Genomic DNA, 25,784 nt, shown 5'->3' with positions numbered 1-25,784 from the left:
AATTCTGATCCTATTGTACTTTCAGCAGCAAGAATTTAAACTTTTTTAAATTTTTCGTTTGTTTACCTGAAACCCTGGGTTTGTTTTTACGTACCACTATAAGTGTAGATAAGTTTTGACTCCACAAAACGAACTCTAAGATTGTGTAGAACAGCAGGTTCATGGAGATAGCTAAGTGCGGTGAGGTCATTTTCACCAACAAGTATGTCAGGATTTCGTAGTGGTGGCAAAGGTGCTGGATCAACAGGGTAATTCAATTCCTGACAATACAAATTACATGAAACGCACGCGTAAATACATATTGAACTTTTTGGCTACCTTTGTCCTAACTGTTGCATGGATGATGGATCAGTGCCTGATCTTGCATTCCGTGAACACCAGTTAACTTCCAGTGACATCCATGGTCATTTTAGTGTACAAGGAATGCAAGATAGGGCCCCTCAATGTCTCATAAAAAAAAAAAGGCTTATTTTCTCTCTCTCTAATATATTGTACTGAAACATACTAAGAGTTTTTTACATGAAGTCTCTTCAATCAATAAAGAGAACGAGAGGTTTAAATTAAACATAAAAAACTCTGCAGTAGTTTAAAGGCAATTTAGGGAAAGTGAGTGTAGCTGGAGTGTCCTTTTGCCCAGGTGTCCCAGGTGCTGGAATGGCCTATGGTCTTACAGGCAGCTGGTCTTAAGTTAGCGTCTAAAGACAGCTCTAACTTATCACAAACCTTTGACTAGATGGGGAACATAAAGAGGAGATAAAGTTACCTTTTCGTTCCCCACAAGTCCTAGAAAATCTGGGCCCTAATCTTCAAAGCCCTCTGTTGGATTGACCCAAATAACCCAAGGAAGCCCCTTGTTCTATATGATCATGTCCTTGCATGACAGCTACAGTCTATTGGAACAATAGAACTGTCATCCTGAAGAGTGACATGTGTGTGCAGGAGAGGCAACTGGCGCATGATTGTGGAATGTGCTTCCCAAAGAGCTCAAAATAACCCTGGACCTCATTGCCCTTTGAAAAAAATGTAACCCCCCACTTTTCTGACCTATATTTCCTTCAGCAACTCTGCTTTTATCACATTTTTTAAAAAGTAGTCCTTTTAAAATGGGGAAAGGAAAGAGAAACACTTCTTGTGTTCACATAAACAAATTTGTAAGCTGCACAGATACCAAGGTGATGGGTGCAGTACAACAACTTGCAAAGAGTTTCGCTCCCATCTCTGTCCTTGCACCTCAGACAATCAGAGAAACATACAATAACTCATTCTCAGGCTAGGGAGGTGCTCACAAGGTATTTTGGAAAAAAGTAGTGTCACAAATTAGAGGATCATAATAGTGTGGTTCTACTGTATATGTACGACAAATCATATACTAAAGCGATGAGTTTACAAAAAAATTATGGACAAGCTCCTCAGCGAACTCCATAATTGGCATAGCTCCATTTTCCCTTGTCAGTGCAATGGAGCATACACTGACAAGCGCTGGCTGGTAAAATTAAGCTCTTTACATTTTTTAGGGGATTGCTACTTACTGTACAGTTTTAACTGGCTAGAAAATCCTAAAATTGCAAGAAAATCAAGAACATGGTACTGGCTAAAGTCAGAAACAGCATCCTGGACTACATGGACCAATGATCTGATCCAGCCTCTCATTAAAAATTGAAATAACTGTGCGTATTTTTTCTCACAGTTCCATCTTCTAATAGTAGGTGAAGCACATGGTCTCCTGTTTTGTAGTTCTTTGTGATTTCAGCAGACTGCCAAACTTCTTCATTGTCAGGGATCCAAACGCTGTTGTACTACAACAGAAGAATAAGATAAGCATTAACTCTGATGCTATTTAAGAAACAGACTATCTTAAACATACATTTGCCAGATTTCTTTTGAATGTGATCTAATGGTTAAAATACAGGGCTGGGAGGCAGGACTCCAAGGTTTTATTCCCGGTTCTACTATGGATTACTGTGTTGCCATGGGCAAATGCCTTGTGCTTTAATTATATTTATAAAAGAGGTATACAGTGTAACCTCAATTATCCAAAGATCTCAGAGGTGCTGGCTCAACAGAGCTTCAAGTTAAGCAGAAACAGATAGCAGGAAGCAGATCATTCTCAATTAAGGACTCTGAAAAGAGAGTAAAATCATGCTTATAGCAGAAGCTCTGATTCTAAGAAGGAACCACAAGTATCTCTGCTATAAATATGTATGTATTACACAAATCCAGGAGTCTTATTCTGTAGGATTTACATGATCACTTCGTTAAAATAACGTAAGGGGAGATTTAACTTAGGAAACATTTTGAAAAAGAAAATACCTATACAGTTACTTTTCTTTTTACATGATTAAAGAACAAGCTCCACAGAATAATCTCTCCAGTCCCTGAAGACAGACTTCAAAGCCTGCTGGCTGGTTTCCCTATTTATAACCAGCCAGCTAGCTCCCATAAGGCCAGCTGGTTCAGCAGGAATCTTTCACACTTTAGGCATTTTAGCTCAGCCCCAGAGTTAAAGCACTCTGCCCTAAAAGCACCTTATGCTTGATGTGCGCTGCTGAACAGGATGTCTTTATTTGTTTAAAGAATTGAACAAAATTCTTTGTAGAAGACTTGTGAAACAATGTTTATTGAAGTGTTCTGAGTGCCTCAGAAGTAATACTGCTACTTAGGTGCAAAGTATTACCAACATATAACAACTTGCTGTGATACCTGTATATCTTAAATATGCTTTAGGCATGAGACTAAGGGTTAAGCAGTGCAGATGTTCCTATATAAACACTCACTTAAAAGTATAAAACTCAAGTTATACAACAAAAGTAGGAGTGCGTCCAGCTGCCATCAGTATAGAGTATATACCATCTCTCTCTCTCCCGCGCGCTGAACTACTGTATTTATTAGAGAATTTCATTTAGAACCAATGCCGTTCTACATTTATAATAATATCCACTGCCACTTTAAATAATTATCAAAGACATGATTATCTCTGTTGTTTATACTGGAGTTTGCTCTGGCACAGACTCTCTTCTTCCTGTGACGTCATAATGCTTTGTTTATGACATCATAGTCATCTCCATAGCAACAGACTGATGTTAATCACAACAGCATTATGACTTCACTGAAAGAACAAGCAAAATTAGCAACAGACTAAGGTGAGAAAATTCTTATCTGAAGTACCCATATCTGTGACAGCAGCCAGGGAACAAGAATTATCTACTGCTGATTCATTTAAACTAAGAGGCATTCTGTTACCTGATTACTGCCACTAAATCGGATGTGTGAAACCAAACAAGAGTTGAAACTAACCACTGACAAAACAATCAAATCTCTACTTCTATTCTTTGAGTGACATAAGAAATACAGTATCATGACAGTAATCTACACTTCCATAATGTCTTCTAGCCAAGGATCCTGAAGCACTTTACAAACACTAAACCCTAAAAGAATGAAGCCTCAAAATATGTCTATGGGGTAGGTATCATCGTGCCCATTTTACAGAGGGGATAACGGAGGCATAGAGAGATTAAGTAACTAGCCTAAGATCTCTCAAAAGGTACGTGGCAATGGCAAAAATAGGATCTTGGAGCCCTATTTTCTTGCCACAGGATAAAACTCCCATTGAAGTGGGGAGTTCACTTCTTTTCCTCTAATCAGGTGGTATCCCAGGAGCCTACCAGAATCTATGGACATATTCAATCCCTCCCAAGGGGGAGCAAGCTCAAGGAGCCTCATGGAACCTACAATATTTTGAATATCTGCATAATCTTGTGAGTAGCATTTTATTTTGGTGACTTGCATGGGCAGAGATTATTTTGTGGGTGAAGCTCAGAAGAGTATCACCACCTTTTCCCCCTGCATCTAACCCCTGACAACCATCATCAAGAAACTTGATGGCACCACACATATCATTTGGTGAACACCTTTCAAACTTCCAATGCCCTTCATGAGTCCATTTGATGATGCCCACAAAATAAGGAACATTTTGCACGTTATTAAGAAGATTTGCAAAGTCACAGAAGTCTTTCTTGATCAACTACAAACCACAGTAGGGAAAATATTTTTGCCTAAGTGATTAAAGATAACCCCCAAATCAAATTACTGACACATTTTATACCCAAATAAAAGGTGTTGTGTAATAAGATATACGAAGAAGAAATTTTAACTAGCTCCTTGTCTTGAAATACTGGGCTAGACTTTCACTTTTATCATTGCCACGTATGTTGATTTCATGGGTATTTAAGATACTGTATACATATTTATATATGCTAAAAGAGCATTTTAATAAATATTATTCTAAGCAGACCAATAATATTATAATCAAACAGCCTAGCCTAGATTGAGCGTGATCTTATGTGAGAAACTAAACTATGCTTATGTAAAGAATAAAAAAAGCATGTGACCAAAGTATTCTTCAGAAAGTGTCCCTGCAGTTCCAGGTGCCTCCATTGGTAAATGTAACCAGCCAGCTTAAGGTCAGTTTAATTGAACCCTACCTTACAAGTAAACACAGAGAGTTTACTTATTCTCCTTTAAAGTTACACCCAGTCTTCCCCCGCCTGCATGACACTATGCTGGATTCAAGAATAGATTGTGTTCTTTTAGGTTCTCAAAAAGAATTTTAGCCACTCAAAGAATTACAGCCACTCAGAAAGAATTACTTATGTGCAAGTAATAAGATGAATGAATATGTAAAGAATTACTTATGTGCAAGTAATAAGATGAATAGTCAGTCCAGAGATCTAGAGGTAAACTTGTAATGATATTATTTATTATGGCAGAACAGAGATATTTGATTATAAGTTAGTAATACACAGACACAGTGTTTACCTTGATTATTTAAAGAAAAAAGTTAAACAGACAAATTATTTACCATGAAATTATAGTGACTGGTGAAAAAACAGGAAGTAAATTATACAAACAAAAAATTCAGTTTACATTTTGAAGAATAAATTTCCCCTTTAGCTTCATGAATGACCAATTATATTCAAAGTTTACCCCAAAGGTGAGAGCTGATATTCTGTATTTCAAGGTACTTATTTCAGAATTGCCTGAATGACTAGTTTAGCTTGTTGGGACTTCTGTATAAATAAATGCCTTATACTCCCCCAAATACAACAATATCAAAAGTTTCAAATAAAAGTACTCTTCCATGATACCCACTTAGGAATTTTAAAGCCTACTTAGATTACTTCAATTCATGTATATGATATCTGATACATGAGAGAGCTTTCAAAAATTATCTGAGGAACCAACTGCATACCCTTGGAATGAACTGCATTAACTTGAACAAACAAATTAAAACATACACAGCTACATATATGAGTGTCTCTGGCCAATGCGCCTTTAACCCAAAGATGCCCTTCCCATAGTAAGCAATAGTAAATCGTAATTCTTCTTCTGTTCTATACTGAAGCAAGAAGAGATGAAATACTGTTCAGAAACTTTAGATCCCCTAAATGGCCCCCTCAAGGATGGAACTCACAACCCTCGGTTTAGCAGGCCAATGCTCAAACCACTGAGCTACCCCTATTACCTTTTCTTTTTTGAATTACATAAAAATGTTAATTGCATTCTTATGAGTCTTATAGAGCTGTAAACTGATATTACCCTTATCCTGCTCCTTAGATGCTGATTGTATTTTGTCTCATTAGTCATGTTAAAATTTTCTGTACATGTCTGGCTGTCACACTTTTAACTGTAGAACTATATGTTCATCGTCAGAATAGCAATTCACATATACTACTTTTCAAAATAACAAATGCAAGTACGATCATTTTGTACAAATTGTGCCAGATTGTGTCTTGGTCTTGGATATAGCTAAATGTTTTATGTTTTAGATATGTCTAAAGAGGCATTTCTTCTACCAGGCCCCAATATACTGAACCACAGCAAGGGGAATGAGAGATTGATTTAATATTCTAAGTTAAAACTTCCATGGGTTTCCTAGTGCATCTTGTCTTATCTATGGCTGTTGGCCTTATTTTGCAAATACTTATGCACATGCTTTACTAAATGGATTACTCACATGCTTAAAGTTAAGGAATTACTTAAGCATTTGTAGGAGTGGGTTTTATGGATGTGTTTTAGATTAAGATTTTTGAGACAGATTTCTTTCTTTAGGTCTTTTATAGTGCCGACTGCGTAATCAGAGCTGAATAATAAAAAATATTATTTTAATATTCAAATATTAAGCCTTATTTTTTTTTCTGACCTTAACAATGTAACAAGTAAATAAACATGGTTTAAGTAAAAATTTCCTCAGCTCCTGATCAAGCCAGGTTAAAAACCTATTTAGAGGCACTGAGTGGAAAATAACCAAAGATTCAAAAATAATGTATGTTCCGTTCTTTCGATATTTAAAAGCCTCCCCACTAGCTTACTGAAAATAATTACAAATACATTTAGTTATGGAATAGCTGTTCAGTATAATGTATTAAACACTACTTGTGAGGAAAAAGTAATCAATATTTAATGATCTAGGGAAGCCAAATCCTGTTTTGTTTAAAATGATGGGAATCTAGAGTAATTCTGTTGACTGTAATGGAGTTACTCAGTATTCACACCAGCCTAAGTGAGGGCACAGCTCTGTATTAGGAACAGAGAATTTTCCATACAGGATCAGATAGTTAGCCCCTTAAAACCAGTCTCCTGGCTGGCCCACTATCACCATAATATCCCTGGTCAATGATGTACTTGTCTGCGGATCGTGCACTGGTAGCCAGGAAGCTGCACCCAAGGATTCCTCCAAACAAGGGGAATCCCTCACAAAACTGGATCCGCTGGATTTATGTTCTGTTTTCTGTCTCTAGGGCAAAGCAAACTCACTGGACTTGAGAACTGGCCCCACAGCATGCAAACTGTGAAGTGATCATAATGGTAAAAAACACTTTGCACTTGCAGTGTACTTTTCCCTAGATCTAAAGGTGGATAATGCTTATGGATGGGGAAAGGGTGGAGGAACAGGGAAGTGGAGTGACTTGCCAAACCTCATTTCCCTGTCAGGAGCTGGGAACAGAAGCCAGGTCTCATGATTCACAACAGCATTTCACTTCTGTTTCATTATTCTTGCCTAGCTGAAGCTCTATACAATTGTGTAAATGTTTGGCTTATTTAGTAAAGCAATTCTGCAGGCAGTCAGACTTGAAGAATCATCCAGGCAGGATAATGAGCGCCTTTCTAAGTGATACTGTGTCCTTATTTTAGTTTAATAAATAACCTATAGAAATAACAGAAACCTGCGGTTTACTAGCCCTGTTTAGTCCCAGGATAGTGGTAAATCATAGCTAGTTATTAAAACCAGCCTCTTGGGTGAAAATCATGATTGGAAAAATCATGATATTTTCCTATAACTGTTTGTTTGTTTTTTGTTTTAAATCTCAACAGCCTACCATAAATTCAGGGCATCTCTCACAATATCAGGTGCTTTTCTTAATGCCCCAGTTCCTGGAGTCCTGTGATCATGTAAGAAGCCTAGCTTTCATTTAAAAGGGGGGGGGGGGGTGCGGAGAAATTCTGGATCCACTGAAGTCAATGGAAAAACTCCCATGGACTTTGAAAGGACCAGGATTCCCCCCCTCCTTTTCCAGCTTTCATAGTTGCAGAGAAAAGCTTAGAAGCCTAGAGCACAAAGAACAGAAGGCAGCTCCAAAGACCCAAAAAGGTGGGTGTGGGTTTTCTTTTAATCTCGTGATTTTGGGGGGGCTCGACTCCCGGTTTCTGAGGGACTAGGGCTGGCAAGGCTGTGCATTTACTCTCCAGCCCCATACCTGGGAGGCAAAGTATAACCTGAGTCAGGGGTGCAGGAACAATGGGGGGGGGGGCTGCTGATGGAAACCATGTGTTCGGTGGTTCTTATTAGTACTTCAAGCCGGGGGGGGGCGGCAGCACCCCCAGCCCCACTGACCCGAGTTCCGGACCAGGGACCCTCTGGTGCTGCCCTGCGCCCCAAGCTGGGGGCGCGGCGGGGCTCCGGGGGCCAGGCCCAGCCGGCTCGCCCTGCCCACGCAGAAACTTTTCCCCTCCGTCCATTCCCAGAGCGGCAGGTGCCCCTGCCCTGAGCGCGGCCGCGGCCCCTCGCTCCCCAGCCCGCAGGGGAGGGGCCGGGGGCAGTAGGGCCCCGCGCTGGAGGGACGCCGCGGCCCCCTCGCCTCGCTCGCACCCGCCCGGCTCACCTGCGTGTAGAGCTCGGCCAGCGCCATGGGGCCGCTGCTCCGCGCCTCGGGGAAGGAGCCCGACTCGCTCCGCAGCTGGCAGCTCCCGGGCGGGCCGAGGGGCGGCGCCGCGCCAGGTGTGTCCCGCTCCAGCCCCTCCTGAGCCGACACCGGACCTGCCGCTGGGCCCCCAGGGGCCTTCATCCACCCCCGGGCAGAGACCAATCCGGCTTCAGCCCCCGCGGGGGCTTCATACCCCCCCCAACAGAGACCCATCCGAGTTCATTCCCCCCCCCCGCGGGGGCTTCATACCCCCCCACAACAGAGACCCATCCGAGTTCATTCCCCCCCCCGCGGGGGCTTCATACCCCCCCACAACAGAGACCCATCCGAGTTCATTCCGCCCCCCGAGGGGCTTCAACCCCCCCCCCAACAGAGACCCATCCGAGTTCATTCCCCCCCGCCCCCGCGGGGGCTTCATACCCCCCCACAACAGAGACCAATCCGAGTTCATTCCCCCTCCCCCCCCGCGGGGGCTTCATACCCCCCCACAACAGAGACCAATCCGAGTTCATTCCCCCCCCAGGGGCTTCATACCCCCCCACAACAGAGACCAATCCGAGTTCATTCCCCCCCCCAGGGGCTTCATACCCCCCCACAACAGAGACCAATCCGAGTTCATTCCCCCCCCCCCGAGGGGCTTCATACCCCCCCACAACAGAGACCAATCCGAGTCACCCCCCCGAGGGGCTTCATACCCCCCCACAACAGAGACCAACCCGGAGTTCACTGCCCCCCGAGGGGCTTCATACCCCCCCACAACAGAAACCAATCCTGAGTTCACCCCCCCGGGGGGGGCTTTAAACCCCCCCACAACAGAGACCAATCCAGAGTTCACTGCCCCCCGGGGGGCTTCATACTCCCCCACAACAGAGACCAATCCGGAGTTCACCTCCCTTGGGGGGCTTCATACCCCCCACAACAGAGACCAGTCCAGAGTTCACCCACCCCCCCCCTTGAGCTAAATACGCCTCCCTCCCCAAACAGAGACCAATCTGGCTTCATACCCCCCCACAACAAAGACCAATCCGGAGTTCACCTCCCTCGGGGGGCTTCATACCCCCCACAACAGAGACCAGTCCAGAGTTCACCCCCCCCCGGAGCTATATACGCCTCCCTCCCCGAACAGAGACCAATCCGGCTTCATACCCCCCCACAATAAAGACCAATCCGGAGTTCACCTCCCTTGGGGGGCTTCATACCCCCCACAACAGAGACCAGTCCAGAGTTCACACCCCCCCCGGAGCTAAATACGCCTCCCTTCCCGAACAGAGACCAATCCGGCTTCATACCCCCCCAAAACAAAGACCAATCCGGAGTTCACCTCCCTCGGGGGGCTTCATACCCCCCACAACAGAGACCAGTCCAGAGTTCACCCCCCCACAGAGCTAAATACGCCTCCCTCCCCGAACAGAGACCAATCCGGCTTCATACCCCCCCCCCCCCCCCAACAAAGACCAATGCGGAGATCACCTCCCCCCCCGGGGGGCTTCATACCCCCCCCGAACAGACACCAACCCAGCTTCACTCCCCACCCCCCTGGACAGAGACCCCCCTCCCCCGGCGGAGACATTTCCCCCACCACGCACAGGGGACGTGCCTCCGAGCAGGGCTAGAGCACTGGGCAGGGACTTGAGGGCGCCTCGTAGCTGAGTCTTGGAGCCGAGCACCCGTTTGTGAAAGTTGTTTTAACATGGGTTGACCGCGCTCGGGCTCACCACGAGCGTCCCATGCTTTAGCTCAAACGGTGGGTAAACGTGGTGGCCCTCAACTTGGCTGGAAAACCAGCAGAGAGGAGTGCCAGAGCTTGTCCACACAGTTGCTCCCGAGATGTTGTTCAAGCCTGATTTTGCCCACCCATGGCTGATCAAACGCCGCTGTATCTCTACTCTGCTTTGCTGGAATTGAGGCAAATTCCCAGTCTGTGGCCAAGCACCAACATATCTGCACTGGTGTGTGCCCCAAAGACAGACAAGGAAAGCAGCAATTTGCACCAATAGCTTACCCTACTTTCCAGCAAAGGGAACAAATAGTGGCTCTTTCTATCAGTACTAAGGGGTGCACTGCTGCAGCTATAGCAGTGGCTGTAACTGGGGCAAATCCCCAGTCTAGACATGGCCAAACATGGTTCTGTATTTAACAGAGCTTCAGCTTGCAGGGTTCCCTAAAGCAGGAGAGCAGTCTCCTCCCTGACATTTTTTTAAGACACGCCAGCTGTATTAAAGAAGCTCTGAATGTGTCATTTTCCAAGGTATTAGCTTGGAAATTAGTGACTTTATAAACATTTTCCATCATGTTGTTAGATGGTTCTTTACATCTACTAATGTGTACAGTCCGCTCAAAGGAGGCTGGCTCAGTCTGCCATAGCTATAGGCAAAGGGCTCTGGGCTGAGAGTCCGGTAATTGGGGAATTTACTTTTTTAATTTTGTTGGCAATTAAATAGAATCCAGTCTCCTTAATTTGGATTTAAAACATTTATCAATGACTACATTTTGTGAAGCCAAATGGTTGAAGGAGGAGATTTTCTGAAGCAGAAATGAGCATTAGATATTTATCGCTCTTCAGTGGTATTGAAAATCTCCCTCAAAATGAAGAAATATAACACATACTTCAATCTAGTGTTAAAAAAGAAAAATAAATCGAATTATTAAATGTAGCTGTTGTGTGCAGTTTGTACAGTAACTTACCCCCCTGATTTTTATAATTATTGTACACAGATACAGTAGTCTTATACCTGAAAAGATACCTATTGGAACAAGTGGAACAGTTTCTCTTGGGTAAATCTTTATTAGTAAAATATAAATGATATAATTTACTGAAGATGACCAAGGAAACCATTCCTGAGTAAACAAGTGATAACAATAGAAATGTAACTTTGTTAATTGCATTCTTTATAAAATTACATTTGGGTTTTTCCTTACATTTTATTAAACCAGCAAGGGAATAAAATATACAAAAGCCCATATTTAAATATTAAGGTTGTGACAAATTAACAAAAGCTCAAAATATAGCTAACTATAATGATGTTGGTGTGATCCAGGTGCCAACTGGCAGATGGCATAAGAGGTGCATAGGGGGTTTACAGGTATCCCCTGGGGTTGGTATATGCATAATAATTCGTCAAAGGCTGGCATGTAAGGTCTCTACCAAGAGCTGGTAGCTTACTGGTCATCACAGTCTTTGCAAAATGTATATGTGAATGATATTTAAGGAGATATGTGTCTATCCTGAAAACTATGGTTTTAAGGTATGTAAGTTAAGACAGGTCACTAGAAGGTGATAGATCAGGGGTAGGCAACCTATGGCACGCCTGCCAACGGTGGCACGCGAGCTGATTTTCAGTGGCACTCACACTGCCCGGGTCCTGGCCACTGGTCCGGGGGGCTCTGCATTTTAATTTAAGTGAAGTTTCTTAAACATTTTAAAAACCTTATTTACTTTACATACAACAATAGTTTAGTTATATATTATAGACATAGAAAGAGACCTTCTAAAAACGTTAAAATGTATTACTGGCACGCAAAACCTTAAATTAGAGTGCATAAATGAAGACTCGGCACACCACTTCTGAAAGGCTGCCGACCCCTGTGATAGATTCTGTTCAGATGGGGGAAGTAAACGCTTCTTTCTCTAGTTGGTCATTGCGTAGCTCACAATGGAGCCACCAATTAATTAAGGTTACAAAATTGACACGAGATTGCAAAATCTATAGAAAGAAACATACAGCAGGAGGGGGCCTGGTTTATGAATAAAGATCAAACCACTATTTTGATGTATATGGGATTTCAAGGAGAGATGTACTATTCTTCACTTCAGAGACAAGCTTGTTTTGTGAAAAAGGGATCACAGCCTACCTGGCTGAGAAATGGTGGTGAGCAACGTGAGACATGACAGTAATTAGTTAAAGTATGTTCTAGAATGCGTATTATGATTTTATTTTACATGCAACCATTTGTTTCCAATACTTTGACTTGCTACTTCCTGAATCACTCTATGTTGTTAAATAAGCATATCTAAGTGGTGTGTGTTAAGCAGAGTGATGATCCTGAGGTGAAAGTGGTAAGCTGGTGTGTACTGGTTCTTTGGGAGCAGCAGATTCTGTGAATTCAGTGAGCATCCAGTAGATCAGGGCCTGGTCAGTCCAGGGGGACACTCGGGGGGCTTGAGGGTTGGAGTGAGCCTATCACTAACCTGTATAGATAGAGCTGGGCCTGTGTAGACCTGGAGGGGAGCGCTTATGTTGCCCATGGCTGCTGGGGTTGGGGAGCTGACCCTTGGCAGGCACTGACCGACAAGGCTTCCTCACCACCGTGGGTATCCCCAGGAGTGTCACAGTTGGTCGGATACACTAAGTTCATTATGGAATTAAGATAAAGTTCCACTAAAAACACCATCTGGTTTTAGAGCTTCCAGGGCACAGAAGTCTGTGTTTTTGTTTAATTCGCAACCTTAATTTTCTTCTATTCATTAGTATAATTTGTTTTCCATGCACTCTGAAATAGTAGCATGTTAACATACTGACAGAATTGCTTTCTGTACAACAAAAGACACATACAGTATAGATGTATTTACAGAAGAAGGTTCTGTCAATATGAATCTGTTTGTGTGCACGCGCATGTATGACATCCTGGACCTGAACCAACTGCCCTTTCAAGTCAATAGAAAGGCTCCTGGTGGCTTCCATGGGTTGGATTGGGCCTCACTTGAATATATCTGTTGTTTAAATATTCACAAAAAAACTAAAACAACAGTTGTAGAGTTGGTTTTTATTTGGACATTTTTCAGTGACAGCTAATAGGATACAGTGTTTATGATGCACACGTTTACTAAATACAACATCAGACACTACAACATTTCAAAGCCTATGTCATTCTGAATTGTTTTGGTTTTCATCCATGTATTGTGGTGATATAGAGTGAAAACCTGTTTAAAGGCTTTTATTTATCAGATGAATTATCAGCATCTTAAAAAACAAAAGTAATTCTCTCAGAATTTTTGTATGATATTTTGAAATGCGTTCAGTTTTAAATCCTAAATGAAACAGACCTTCAGCTTTCAAATGCTGGTGTTTCCAGGTATGGAACAACTGTTAACGGATTAAAAAAAAAATCAACTTTTCAAAGATGACGTATACCATATCTTTCCATTCTGATCAAGTAGACTAGATTAATCACATTTAATAAAGCAAAATTCTTTAAGCACTTTCAAGTTCCATCTCGGATTAAAGCCTGGGTAGCAATTTGTTAAAATTTGGATAGAAGATTATGTTGCAAAAAGCAGAGCAAAATAATGCTGGACTAAAAATATACCAAACTCAATGAGGTAATTATTGTGCAACATCTTTAGAATGGTTATATATGTCAAAAGGGACATTGACAAATTAATAATTTCCAGCATCCAACAGAATCTACTATATCAATAGAGAATAAATTAAAATATAAAAGTTATGTCCACATTAAAAGAGCATAACCATGAGTCAAAGGAAAAAAAAGTTGTTAAAAGATGTTTATATTTGTTTCCATGTTATTTAAAGAGACCTTAAACCTAAGGTGAAAAATATTTTATATCATAAATCAAGACTAAAATCCTTACTTCTGAAAAGTGCATGTAAAATACTGTTATGTAAAATTGTAGATGATTTACCAAGTGCACATCTATTTCAACTTAGAAATATTTTCCTTTAAAACATGTCAAGCAGCATACACTTTTAATGTGATATAAATGTAACACTACTCAAACCACTGAGTTTAAGGATAATACCTATAAACAACTTATTACTACTTTGTTAAGGAAACAAGACACAGTAAGGCTTTATATCGGTAAACAAATTTTAAAAACAAAAATACATCTTAAACATCAATTTTCATAACTATGTGTTTAAGTAGTAGATATATTTCCTGATCTACAGTATGAATATACTGTTGTGCCAGTTTTATTTAAACAGGAGGAGAAAAGTTTCTATTTTTCTAAATGTTTCACCTATTTCCTGCTCTTATGCTATTACTGGGTATCAGAGCTTTTTCATGACATATTAACAAGTGCAGTACTTCCTGAAACTTTGAAAGATTAGTACACTCCACCATATTATATTATACTATGTTTGGAGCCAGCTTATATTATCCTTGGCGTCAGAGATAAAGTAACAAATATATTTGAATGAAGTGCTTTTGGTTTACTTTGCATATGAAAATAATTTAAATAATTTAACAAAGATCATCCAAATTAAAGATGCAATGCTTACTTGTAGGTACCGGAACGTATCAGTAGTGACCTATAAAACACAAAAAACGGGCACACACTTCTGAAAATAAAAAGGCATGAGCATTTCAAAATGGTACTGACAAAGATCAAGCTTTCTTTATTATACATTTTATCAGTCACCATATATAAGGTGCATGTATATATCTCAAATAAAACGTAACTGAAATGTATTGGTCTGCTCAGCTGATAGCAAAATGATTTTGTAGGTTTGCAGGCAAACTGATTAGTATCAGAACATTCTAAAAGTATACCTCTAGAATACTTTTCTATTCCTGAAAAGAAATAAATGTTCATGCTAAGTTGCTAATTTGCACGATACATTAAGATATTGCACTCTACAATTTAGTAATGTGCAACTGTTTCATATGTATATTTGAATCATACATCACTGATCATGTTTTAAAATTCAGAAATGGAGTGTTGACCAAGGCCTCTGTACATTTTAAAATATAAATTCCACACTGGAGAAGATCTGAGGAGTGAAAGAGGGAATATTCTTTCTGATTGGGTGCAGACGCCAAAACAACTATAATTTTTCATTGTGCATTCTGGATCTTACAGAACACTTTATAGAGTTTTTTTTAAAAACTATTTTTCTAGCATGAAGTAATCTTTTTGTTAAATAGGTTCATTGAACTTTGTGGATAGATTCACAAACTGCACAATTTTAAATACTCCCTTCCCAGTTTGTTGTACGTTTCCAGAAGCCAATATATAGACTAATGAAGATATTGGGCTACTCAAGGAATTTCCCCTTTCATTCTAGGTATTTGAGAATACATCTTAAAAAGTGTGGCAAAGACATAAAATGGATGATATTGAAAAAATACAATGCCATTTCCTTAGACTAAAATTGGACGAAGGAAAAACCCTGACCAACTACAAAATATGAAATAATTATAATAATCATGACTGACTTTTGTTCATTTTGCCACAAGACGAATATTTTTGTACCCTATCTTTAAAGAAAACTGTCATGTAACTTCCAATGTGCTACTTGTGCTTAGTTACCATTTTTCCTTTCCAGGTGATATTTGTTGACATTTGCATAAATCCAGTTAAAAGAATGGACTGCATTGGACTGTAAACAAAGTTGATAAGAAAAAGTGAAATCTCCTATTTTAGTGCCTAATAAAGGATACTGTCATACATTTTAAAGAACACAATACTCAGCAGCAGTTTAATATGTTTAGTAAATCACAGTACTAACAAATGAACTCCTATGTTATACCGCATAGTAAGCCAAAAGACTTTAAAACTTCATAATTTATGTCATACTGACATAAATAAGGAAGCTGTTTAACAAATTATTTTATATATTGCCAGTTTGCTATGTTTAAATTGTCAAAAACTCTAATGGAGAAACAGATTCCTACATGACTATGTATTCTACTACAAAATGCCTTACTTCTAGTCCTCCACTTATAATACCGTGTCTGTCTTTATTGGTCCCTGCCTATGAGCAGATTGTGTATGGATTTTAATGTACACTATTTAAATATGTTACTAAAGATCTAAAAATGTCTCTAGGCAGCTGAAGACAATTTTTGCCCTAGCCCTATATTCATACTCTGGAAACGTAACAATCAGTAATGTGTCTACATGAAAATAATGACCTATACAAATGCACATCTTTCTACCAGCCTTCCAGTTGTGGTACAGTTATGTAGATTTCCAGCTACCCATACTAAAAATCTGGGCATATACAGTATTGTCCCTTCAAAAACGTATTTTCAGTGGCTCACTATGTTTTAATGGATTCAGATTTCAGGCAACAGACTCATTGTCAATAGCTGACAGTGCATCCTTGGTTCAGACACGTGAGATGAATGCTAGGCCCAAGCTGGTTGGAATCTGAATGGTTTCTAATGCAAGAGAGGATGGATTAAATGGAAAAGTAACAGGAAAGATGTGTTTAGCATCCATTAGCAGCTGAGGAGAGTCTTTCCTGTCTCGTAAACGCATCTATAAAAGATAAGAAATTGGTTGTGTTAATACTTCATCTTGCAGCAAAGGCGGATCAAAAATAATCACGTTGGATTTGAGTTGCTTAGTATCATGCTTTTTTTGTAAATAAAACTGGAGCTTATAATCAGTTATACTTGATTTTCAGGTTTCAGAGTAGCAGCCGTGTTAGTCTGTATTCGCAAAAAGAAAAGGAGTACTTGTGGCACCTTGGAGACTAATAAATTTATTTGAGCATAAGCTTTCGTGAGCTACAGTTATCATTACTTTGTGGGCTTTAAACATTCTCTTGAGAAAGAAATTATTAAAAAGAAAACATGTCATTGTTTGAGCTTGTCATACTAAATATTTGACTACTGATCAGTGCAAAATATATACATATATATTTGGTAGCTTGATCTGGACCCTTTGTAACAGTTGTGCACATAAACCAGAGCTGCCCCTGAGCAGCTTTGGATCTGCATGTCTTTCCTTCATAACAAATCTGAAGAAACATTTAGATTTTCTGCAGAGAGTAGGGGACGTTTCCGGCATATATTAACTGTACCTCTTCAGCGAATATGCAGAATGATTAATTTGGTTTGGTATGATTTTACAGTAATCCTCACTTAACGTTGTCCCGGTTAACATTGTTACGTTGCTGATCAATTAGGGAACAGGCTCATTTAAAGTTGCGCAATGCTCCCTTATAACGTTGTTTGGCAGCTGCCTGCTTTGTTCACTGCTTGCAGGAAGAGCAGCCGCTGGAGCTAGTGGAGGAGGGGGGTTTGGAACCAGGGTGGCCCAGCAGCCCCCCATCAGCTCCCCATCGTTCCCTGTGTGGCAGCCGCCCAGCAGGCTATCAATTGCCGGGCAGTTCAGCTGTCCCTCCCCCCACTGCCATATGCTGCTCCTGCCCTTTGCCTTGGAGCTGCTCCCGGGAGCCTCCTGCTTGATGTGCAGGGGCGGGAGGAGAAGTGCTAATGTCAGGGTGTCCCCCTCCCACCGCTCCTGCCCCCCATCTCCACAGGGCGGGGCAGGGGGGGACGACATAAAACAGGGCTCAGGACCGAGCTTGTAGATCTACTTAAAAAGGCAGTGTCCTTAGAGTGGGATCAGCGTACTTAAAGGGACAATGCACGTCTCACACACACACACGGTGTTTGTCTCACACCCCCCCCCCCATGTGTGTCTCTGTTTCTCTCTGCCATGCTGTGTCTCCTACCTCCATTTGTGCTATCTTGTAGAGTGTGAGGCTACATTAACAACAACGCGTTAACCCTTGAGAGCTCAGCCGAGTGCTAGTTCATCATTTAGCAGTAAGGCATTCCCTGGGAAATATCCCACCCTCTGACTCCTCCACCTCAACCAAGTTTCACAATCATCATTGCTGTGTACAGTATTAAATTGTTTGTTTAAAACAAACAATTTGTTTAAATACTGTGTATACGTGTGTATATATATATATATATATATATATATATAAAAAATATAGTCTTTTGTCTGGCGAAAAAAATTTCCCTGGAATCTAACCCCCGCTATTTACATAGTTCTTATGGGGAAATTGGATTCGCTTAACATCATTTTGCTTAAAGTAGCATTTTTCAGGAACATAACTACAACGTTAAGTGAGGAGTTATTGTATCTTGTCAATCTCCCTTATCAATCTTATTGTTCCCCTAATAGATACCAGGAAAAGCAACTTTTAAAAATAATTTTTAAAAATTAATTAACTAGCCAGTATTCCTCTGAATTTTCAAAAAATGTTTAATTCTCATCATATTTTTCAAATTAGAAGAGCTGAATTGAGAACTTCTGATATGTATGGCTCAGTTTTCAAAGTAGTCTCAAACTGACCTCTTGTGTGAAAAAAATTTGAATGAATGGGTTTGGTGTGTACAAATTTCCTCACTTGCATTTACAAATGTTAATACTTGAAAAGTGGGTATAGTGGAGTGTGCACAAATAAAGATACAGAGATAGAAAAATTATGTCATCTTCTGAAAATCAGGTACCTAGAATTCATTTTAAAAATAAATAGTGATAGAAAGTTTATAAAGTCTACATTAGTTTAAATCTGCAAATCATAGCAGAAATTGTGATAGCCTACAATAAACATACCGTATATACTCGTTCATTAGCCCGTTTATAAGCCGACCCCCCAAGATGGATAAGTAAAAATAGTAAAAACTGTATGACACTTTCATAACTGACCCTATATTTCAGGGGTTGGCAAACTTTGGCTCCCGGCCTGTCAGGGTAAGCCGCTGGCGGGTTGGGACGTTTTGTTTACCTGGAGCGTTCACAGGCATGGAGCCCCTCAGTTCCCACTTCCCGCAGCTCCCATTGGCTGGGAACGGCGAACCGCGGCCACAGGGAACTGAGGGGCTCCATGCCTGCAGATGCTCCAGGTAAACAAAATGACAATGTATTAGATATTCAATTCAATGATTTCATAGAGTTTAAAATCATCAAATTTTGGTGTAGACCTGTTTATAAGCCAACCCCCGTTCTTTGATGCGTCACTTTTTTACCAAAAATATTCGGCTTATGAATAAGTATATATGGTAAATGTCTTGGTATCACATCTGTATTACAGTAGAAGAAAAGAAAATGTAGTTGACAAGCCTGCTTTACTTTGAATATCGCACTGTACTTTATGACAACACCTATTTTGGCTCACTGATGTGTTCCTGTAGAACTAACTCAACAATATGTGGGGCAAAAAACAGACTTACCTGTATCGTACGTATAAATGATATTGAGACCCTTTCTTCAAACTCATTAACTGGAGTATACAAATTCAAAACTTTTACAATCTGAGAAGAAAAACAACAGTTCTTGGTTTCAGTCTATTGTTGAATTAAATATATATGCATCCTATTCTTAATGTTTAAAAATATCTTTCTAAATTAGTTGTTTACAAGTGCTGGTTACAGTTTTTTTCAAATCAATGCATTTGAAATTTTCTTACTCATTTAAGAAATTGCTATATGCTATAAGAAATTAAGGCACATATTTAAAATAAACAAGCCTTTTACATTTTTTTAATGTGAAAATATATAGCTGTACATTATTATTAAACAGCTGATCCTGGCACACTGGCAACTCCTACTTCTTCCATGACAGCTACACGAAATTGATCAGCTAATACCAGCACAGGAGGAGATTAGAGGTTGACGACTGTTTTTAAAATGTAAGGTTTAGCGCTCGCTCGCTCTCTCCATCCTTCATACATCACTTGTCTTCTTAGATTGTGTGTCCTTTGGGGCAGGGACTATTGCCTTGACACATGTGTGGGCAGTGCCTACCACACTGTGAAAATTACCAGGAGACAATCAATCAGCAGCAATAATATCTTACATCCACTGAAGTCAGTGGAAGTGTTGCTACTTCCTTTACCTGAATTTGGTCCTACATTTCGGACCCTATCCTGTTCCCATCAAAGACTGTAGTAAAATTTCCACTGATTTTAAATGGAACAAGTTAGAGCCCTAAATGTAGGACGAAGACCCCAAACCAAGAAAAAGACAGACATCAGTAAGGGGAATATCAAATGTTACAGAATAACTTTCTTTAGCTTAAGTAAAAATCTCTGTACTTTTTTCATGATTCTATTTTTTTAAATAAAATTTGAAACTTCTGAAATTGGAACTTTTTCTTAAAGTGCAAAAGCAACAGGTGTTTCTACATTTCTAATGCAGGGATTGGGATTGGGCTGGAACGTAGTAGTATGGTACACAGGCATCTCTTATTCTTGGAGTCAAAGGCCTGGCCTACACGGATTTTGTACAGATATAACTATTTCAGTCACCTGTAGTGTTTTTTCAAATGAACTAACTATTCTGGTACAACCCTGAGTATGGATTACACTGGTATAAAGGAGCTTTATGCCAGTATAGCTTATTCCCCTTAGCTATACTAGTATATCGCACTGCCCCTCCCCTCCCCCCCCCCCCACAATAACTGCATCCACATTGGTGGGATTGTGCCATCTTAACTATACTGGTATCGTTAAAGCAGTACAACCTGGAACCTATTTTGTGCACAGACCTTGGGAGAGGACCCACTATCCCATTCGACCTCTGTTTTCATTATGCTTATTTACAACAACATGAGCAGAAATACCCAATCTCTGAGATGGAAGCACATGCAGGCCTAGAAAAAACACAGTTTAGAGGTGCGCATAAATGTAACAGCTGTCAGGATAAGGGGTGGATTACCTGAGCAGTAGTTAGAGCATTGCACATTGAACAAATGGCTTCTGCGTCTTCATCCGTCTTCTTTTTCACCTGTAACAACTGTGCAGCCTGAATGAGAGGCTCCAGTGTTTCTTTAGCCCCACTATTCATCAAATTTTTGTCACGTAGCCATTCTTCAAGCTGACTCACATTGTACCTGTTAAAAGAGGAAACCCCCCAAGAATGTTTTCACTCCTACTGTTCAAGTCTGACCCAATATCAAGAGCTTTAGATTTTCTGTTTAATTAATGCCCATATTTTGTTTTTGTGGGTACTTTCCTCACACAGTACCTAGTTATAATTTCTGTAAAGTTTATTTCCATAGCAGCTCCCTTCAATTGATTTTCCTGAGAACTGTTTAATAACCCTATGCTGTGCCATTAGAAGCCTTCACACCCTGAGTTCCAAAGAATATTTGAAAATAATGGCCAAACACTCTCTATCTACCGCTTCTCCTCCTTGTTTGGCTCTGTTTGGATGTACAGCCTAACTCTGTTCCCCTTATTCACCTCAATGGGACTACTCTGTGCAGTTAAGACAAGCAGGATTTCACCCTTGTATATTAGGCTGAGATTTTCAAAGCTTCTTAGGAGATGAATATGATAACACTATACAAACAGAATATACTGGGCAACAGACACCAAAAAATGAATAAAATGTGTCCCATACTGGGAAAAAGAGGAACGACAATAGATCTGAACACATCATGTGTCCACTGAGCCACAAACTGACAAGGTTAAGCAATGAGGAACATTTGCTACACCTCCCAATACTCTGCAGTAGCAGGTGTTGCCCATCTGGGCTGAGCCTTACTTGCAGATAAAAGGGAATTAATTTTGTTTCCCCCCAACTTCATCCTACAGAAGCTTTTTTGTGGAACCAGGATTTACCCCTAAATTACATGATGACTTCCTGGTGAGATATTAAGTGCAAGAAACCCTCAAAACCAGCATAAAGGAGTCCGGCACACTTCTCTCTTAGATGGAATGCTGAAATACAACTATTATTCAAAACAATTATCTGAGCATAACAAATCCATTCTTACAGCCAACAGTACATTTAAGAGGCGAGTGAAAATACTATGGAGCGCTCTCTCACCGTATCTGCATCCCTTTGCTCCAGGAGCACATGTCCTTGCGCAGGAGGAGGTTATTCAGGGTTACTGCCCCAGTGATGTAGAATGTTTGCTTGACAACTTGCTTGATCAACTCCGGATCCATACCATGCTGACACATTACTGAGTGGAATGTGTTCAACTGTCGAATGATAGAGTCCAGCGTGTAGGTCCCTTCATCCGCAATACTGGACGTTCTCTTTCGCAGCCCTGGTGGCTTTACCCCTGAGACGCCTTGAATAGTTTCATGCTCCAGCATTCCTGAAACTGCATTTGATTGACAACATTATTACTATAGCTGAAAAATGCCCAAATATATACACATTTTTACAAAACAATAGTAATTAATATTTATATACAAGTAGTAGACTGAGCTTTCTATTGGCCACCATTCTATACCATTCCAGCTCTTTTCTAATTGCCCCCACTAATTTCTGCAGAATCGAAGTTAAGTTTCCATTACAATTTTAAAAAGAGCCTAGTCTGTAGGGTTGTAAAGAAAGCCTGAACGTGGCTCAATATAGTACTTTTTTCCTGAGTCTTCAATTAGATAAGCAATAGCTTCAGTGGAGCTAAGAGCTGCTCCATTCATCTAAATGATGTGTTGACTCTGCAGCCAAGTGAAAATTTAAATGTCAATATTGTCTTAAGGGGAGATACATGAATTTAATGGACTTTGCTTAGAGATCTAGAATAAATCATTTTCATTTAAAAAAATGTAAATTTAAATATCAACATTGTTAACTACTTCACTGCTGATAATATTATTACTTTATTACAAGCATTTATAAGGTACATCCAGCTATTCTGTCATAATGTGGGGGGGAGTAGCAACAGAGTTATGCTTTCATTCTCTCTCCCTGATCTCTGCTTATACTAGTCATTTATAAACAGAATACTAGTAGGGTGCTTTAATATAAATATACCATTTAAGGGAAAATACAAGACATCATATACTACCACATTCTCATTGAGTAGGGAGAAATTTATTTTGATTAATATAGCTGGAAAGTTAGAAGAATTTAATTTTGCCTTACCAATCATTGGCTGCAGAATATTCTCTAACACTCTGACGAGCTGCTGGTAGATCTGAATAGCCAAGTCACTCAATACCTGTCTGTATTCAGCCAAGTCAAAATTGGTGAGGCAGTGTTCATTCTGACGAGGCGTGTTGTGCTTCATAAATCCCTGAATTCACAAGACAATGGAAGCAAATGCTTCAATGTACAAAATAGCATGTATATTTTTTTCTTACTGTAGGCGAGTAATACTCCTTTGAAAATCCATTCCCATTCTCCCGCTTACATCCCCAAAACATTTCATTTAAAAGTTGGTTCTATTTCAGCTAACACTTGGATTTGCATTTTGGATATGGATCAAATGACTTCTATCGTAGGTTGAGCTTGCCTTTATTATATTCACTGCTTTGCATTATATTCAGCATTAATGCAAGGAACCTACACCTACAGGCCTGTATCTTGTCAGACATTAGCTTCAGCAAGTTAGCATAAGGCTTGAGGCCTATGAACTTTGAACAGATAAACTTTAAACAGAAAAATGACCCAACGGAAACTCCAAGTATCAGGGAGCTAAAAATAGAGAGTTTAAGGGGAATTTCTGACCACAGGAACATGACCCGACCATATATATGAATTGACGTATGTAACAGGTACATAAGCTACATCTACAAATAACTAACCACAAGAGGGCCATGGTAACGAATTGACATATATGATAATAAACTGAGATCATTGATATGTTAACCTATAGGAAAAGGACACTCCAACATTAGTAAGGTGAGGAAATACAAATAAGGAAAAGGGGAAAAACCTTGCATCACTCTTAGCCCTGGTCTACACTGGGGGAGGGCAGGGTCAACCTAAGATACGCAACTTCAGCTACGTGAATAGCATAGCTAAAGTCGGCGTATCTTAGGTTAACTTACCTGACCGTGAGGACGGCGGCGAGTTGACTGCTGCTGCTCCCCCGTCGACTCCGCTTCCGCCTCTCACGAGCTGGAGTTCCGGAGTTGACGGGGAGCGCATTCAGGGATCGATTTATCACATCTAGACGAGACGCGATAAATCGATCCCCAATAGATCGATCACCATCCGCCGATCCGGTGGGTAGTGAAGACCTGCCCTTAGGGGCAGTAAGAGAAGGAGATGTAGTCCTTGGGAGGTGCCAGAATAATGGCTACTGGTGATGAGAGGAAAGGTGATGTTGATGAGGAACATGAAGGCTAACAGTTCAGGCTGTTCTACAAGGGATGGTCTGAGTATATGGATGTGCAGATGTGCATTCTGTAGTATCTCTTTCTATCTTACTGAGTTGGGGTGTTTGTGACTGTGTAAATGTATTGATAAACTATTTGTAAATATATTGAAGACTTCCTGTAGTGAGTGTTGCAACTGTGCACATTGGGGTTTCCAACTATATAATAATTTGAATAATACTGGTTCTGGTCTTGGGAAAAGAAACTATCAACCCTCGAAGTGATAACTCAGGATTCGTAAGTAATCAATATAATTAATACATAATCTGTAGATCAGGCTACACTGCCTTGAAACTTCAAGAATCTGAAGCATTTACTGAAGTTACAAATAAACCACTACTTTTCCCCCGTTATTTCTAGCTGCACAAATAGTCTTTCTAGGCCTTTAAAGAATTGTTGAATAGAAAGGCGCATTTAAAGACCTCCCTCTAAGGCTACATCCACACTGCACACCTCTTGCAGTACTGTGCAGGATAGCTACACACTGCAATGAAAAGCAGGCTGCATCCACACCACAGTGTGTCAGTGAAAGGCTCTGGCATGAGGGAAGCAACAGGGAGCTTCCAGAGCCCTGCCCTGCTGCTTCCCCGCACTGGAGCCATGCCCCACTGCCATAGTCTTTTTACTGTGGCAGGGAAAGGCTCTGGCAGTGGGAGACTACACTGCTAAAAACAGAGCAGTGTAGACAGGAGAGGCACTGCTTGGGCATGTAGGGTACATATCCAGAGGCTTCAGGAATGTCTTTGCTTGCCTCAGCAGTGCCTCACTGTCTACACTGCTATTTAGACCCATGATCGGGGGGAGTGTAACATATGTACTCTACATCAGTGCTTCTCAAGCTATCGGATGTGGGGGACCAGCAGTTTTTTTTTTCAATGTGCGCGCAGACCGGCAGCCAATGGCTCGCGGACTGGCACTGGTCCACAGACCACCACTTTGAGTAGCACTGCTCTACATATAGTGTGTACCTTAAATGTCTTTTTTTAATATTCAGATAACTATAATTTTGCCACCATCACAAAACCTTTCATCTTGAAGGATTACAGAGTACATTAGAAAATTAAACTGATATAAACACCACACTGAGACATCACTTCATGCAGCATTGAAATATAGCCACTTCTGGAGAGAGATGTGAATAGGGTTTACAAGCTCAGAGCAAGGCAGCACAATTATTCCTTTTCTTTTCTAAACAGAGATACAGGCCAGATTCTCTCTCATGGTCAATCTCCAATCAGTGCAGGAGAGTGGGTGGGTGGAAAGTGTCAGAGCTTCTCATTTTTTGGGCTGGTCTGTGCCCTGCTGTGTGTTTGTAAAGCCTCAGAGTTGCACCAACGTACACCACTGGTGCATAGTCATATACCAGTGGAGGCTCAGCATAGCTGAGTAGAGCTCCTTCCCACATCCTGCATGGCAGTGGGCAGGGTCTGGTGCAGGAGACACTTCTGCCAGCTTTGCGGCAGGTGAGAGATCCCCCCCTCCAATTTTATCTCGGGGAATTCTCCGTTGGATGGTTACGGAGAGAATCCCTCCTATAATATCTAATTAAATTTGCAGGAATGAATCAGATGGGTAACTATGTTCTACCTTACTTGAAATGTGTTCAGGACACCATGGCTAATGGGCTAACATCCTTATTTTTACAAATAATGCCATGCAGCTTTAACTTCCAAAATTAGCTAAAACCTTAATTTTGTATGTAATCTGAAAGATGGCACTTCCAGCATGATGCCCTCTAGCACCATGCTGG

General features: G+C 40.7%; 2 protein-coding genes across 21 annotated transcripts in view; both read right to left on the bottom strand.

Annotated features, from left to right (window-relative positions):
• MYO5C (myosin VC) overlaps positions 1-8,301 on the bottom strand; it is a 58,260-nt gene extending 49,959 nt beyond the window's left edge. Inside the window, exons 1-3 of the mRNA XM_037911199.2 lie at positions 8,160-8,301; positions 1,686-1,796; positions 95-260 (exon numbers count right to left, since the gene is read on the bottom strand). Coding sequence (XP_037767127.1) covers positions 95-260; positions 1,686-1,796; positions 8,160-8,186 — 304 coding nt within the window. The 5' untranslated portion in view covers positions 8,187-8,301. The remainder of the gene's footprint in view (positions 1-94; positions 261-1,685; positions 1,797-8,159) is intronic.
• Positions 8,302-12,946: 4,645 nt separating this feature from the next.
• MYO5A (myosin VA) overlaps positions 12,947-25,784 on the bottom strand; it is a 205,958-nt gene continuing 193,120 nt past the window's right edge. For all 20 annotated transcript variants that reach the window (XM_037910148.2, XM_043524713.1, XM_043524710.1 and 17 more), the window contains 5 exons: positions 22,797-22,947; positions 21,744-22,026; positions 20,628-20,802; positions 19,143-19,223; positions 12,947-16,425 (listed from right to left, as the gene is read on the bottom strand). In XM_037910148.2, coding sequence (XP_037766076.1) covers positions 16,273-16,425; positions 19,143-19,223; positions 20,628-20,802; positions 21,744-22,026; positions 22,797-22,947 — 843 coding nt within the window. In that variant the 3' untranslated portion in view covers positions 12,947-16,272. The remainder of the gene's footprint in view (positions 16,426-19,142; positions 19,224-20,627; positions 20,803-21,743; positions 22,027-22,796; positions 22,948-25,784) is intronic.

Source organism: Chelonia mydas, chromosome 10 (genome assembly GCF_015237465.2).
Source record: "Chelonia mydas isolate rCheMyd1 chromosome 10, rCheMyd1.pri.v2, whole genome shotgun sequence".
Taxonomy (NCBI): Eukaryota; Metazoa; Chordata; order Testudines; family Cheloniidae; genus Chelonia; species Chelonia mydas.
This window is presented reverse-complemented; position numbering and strand designations above follow the sequence as displayed.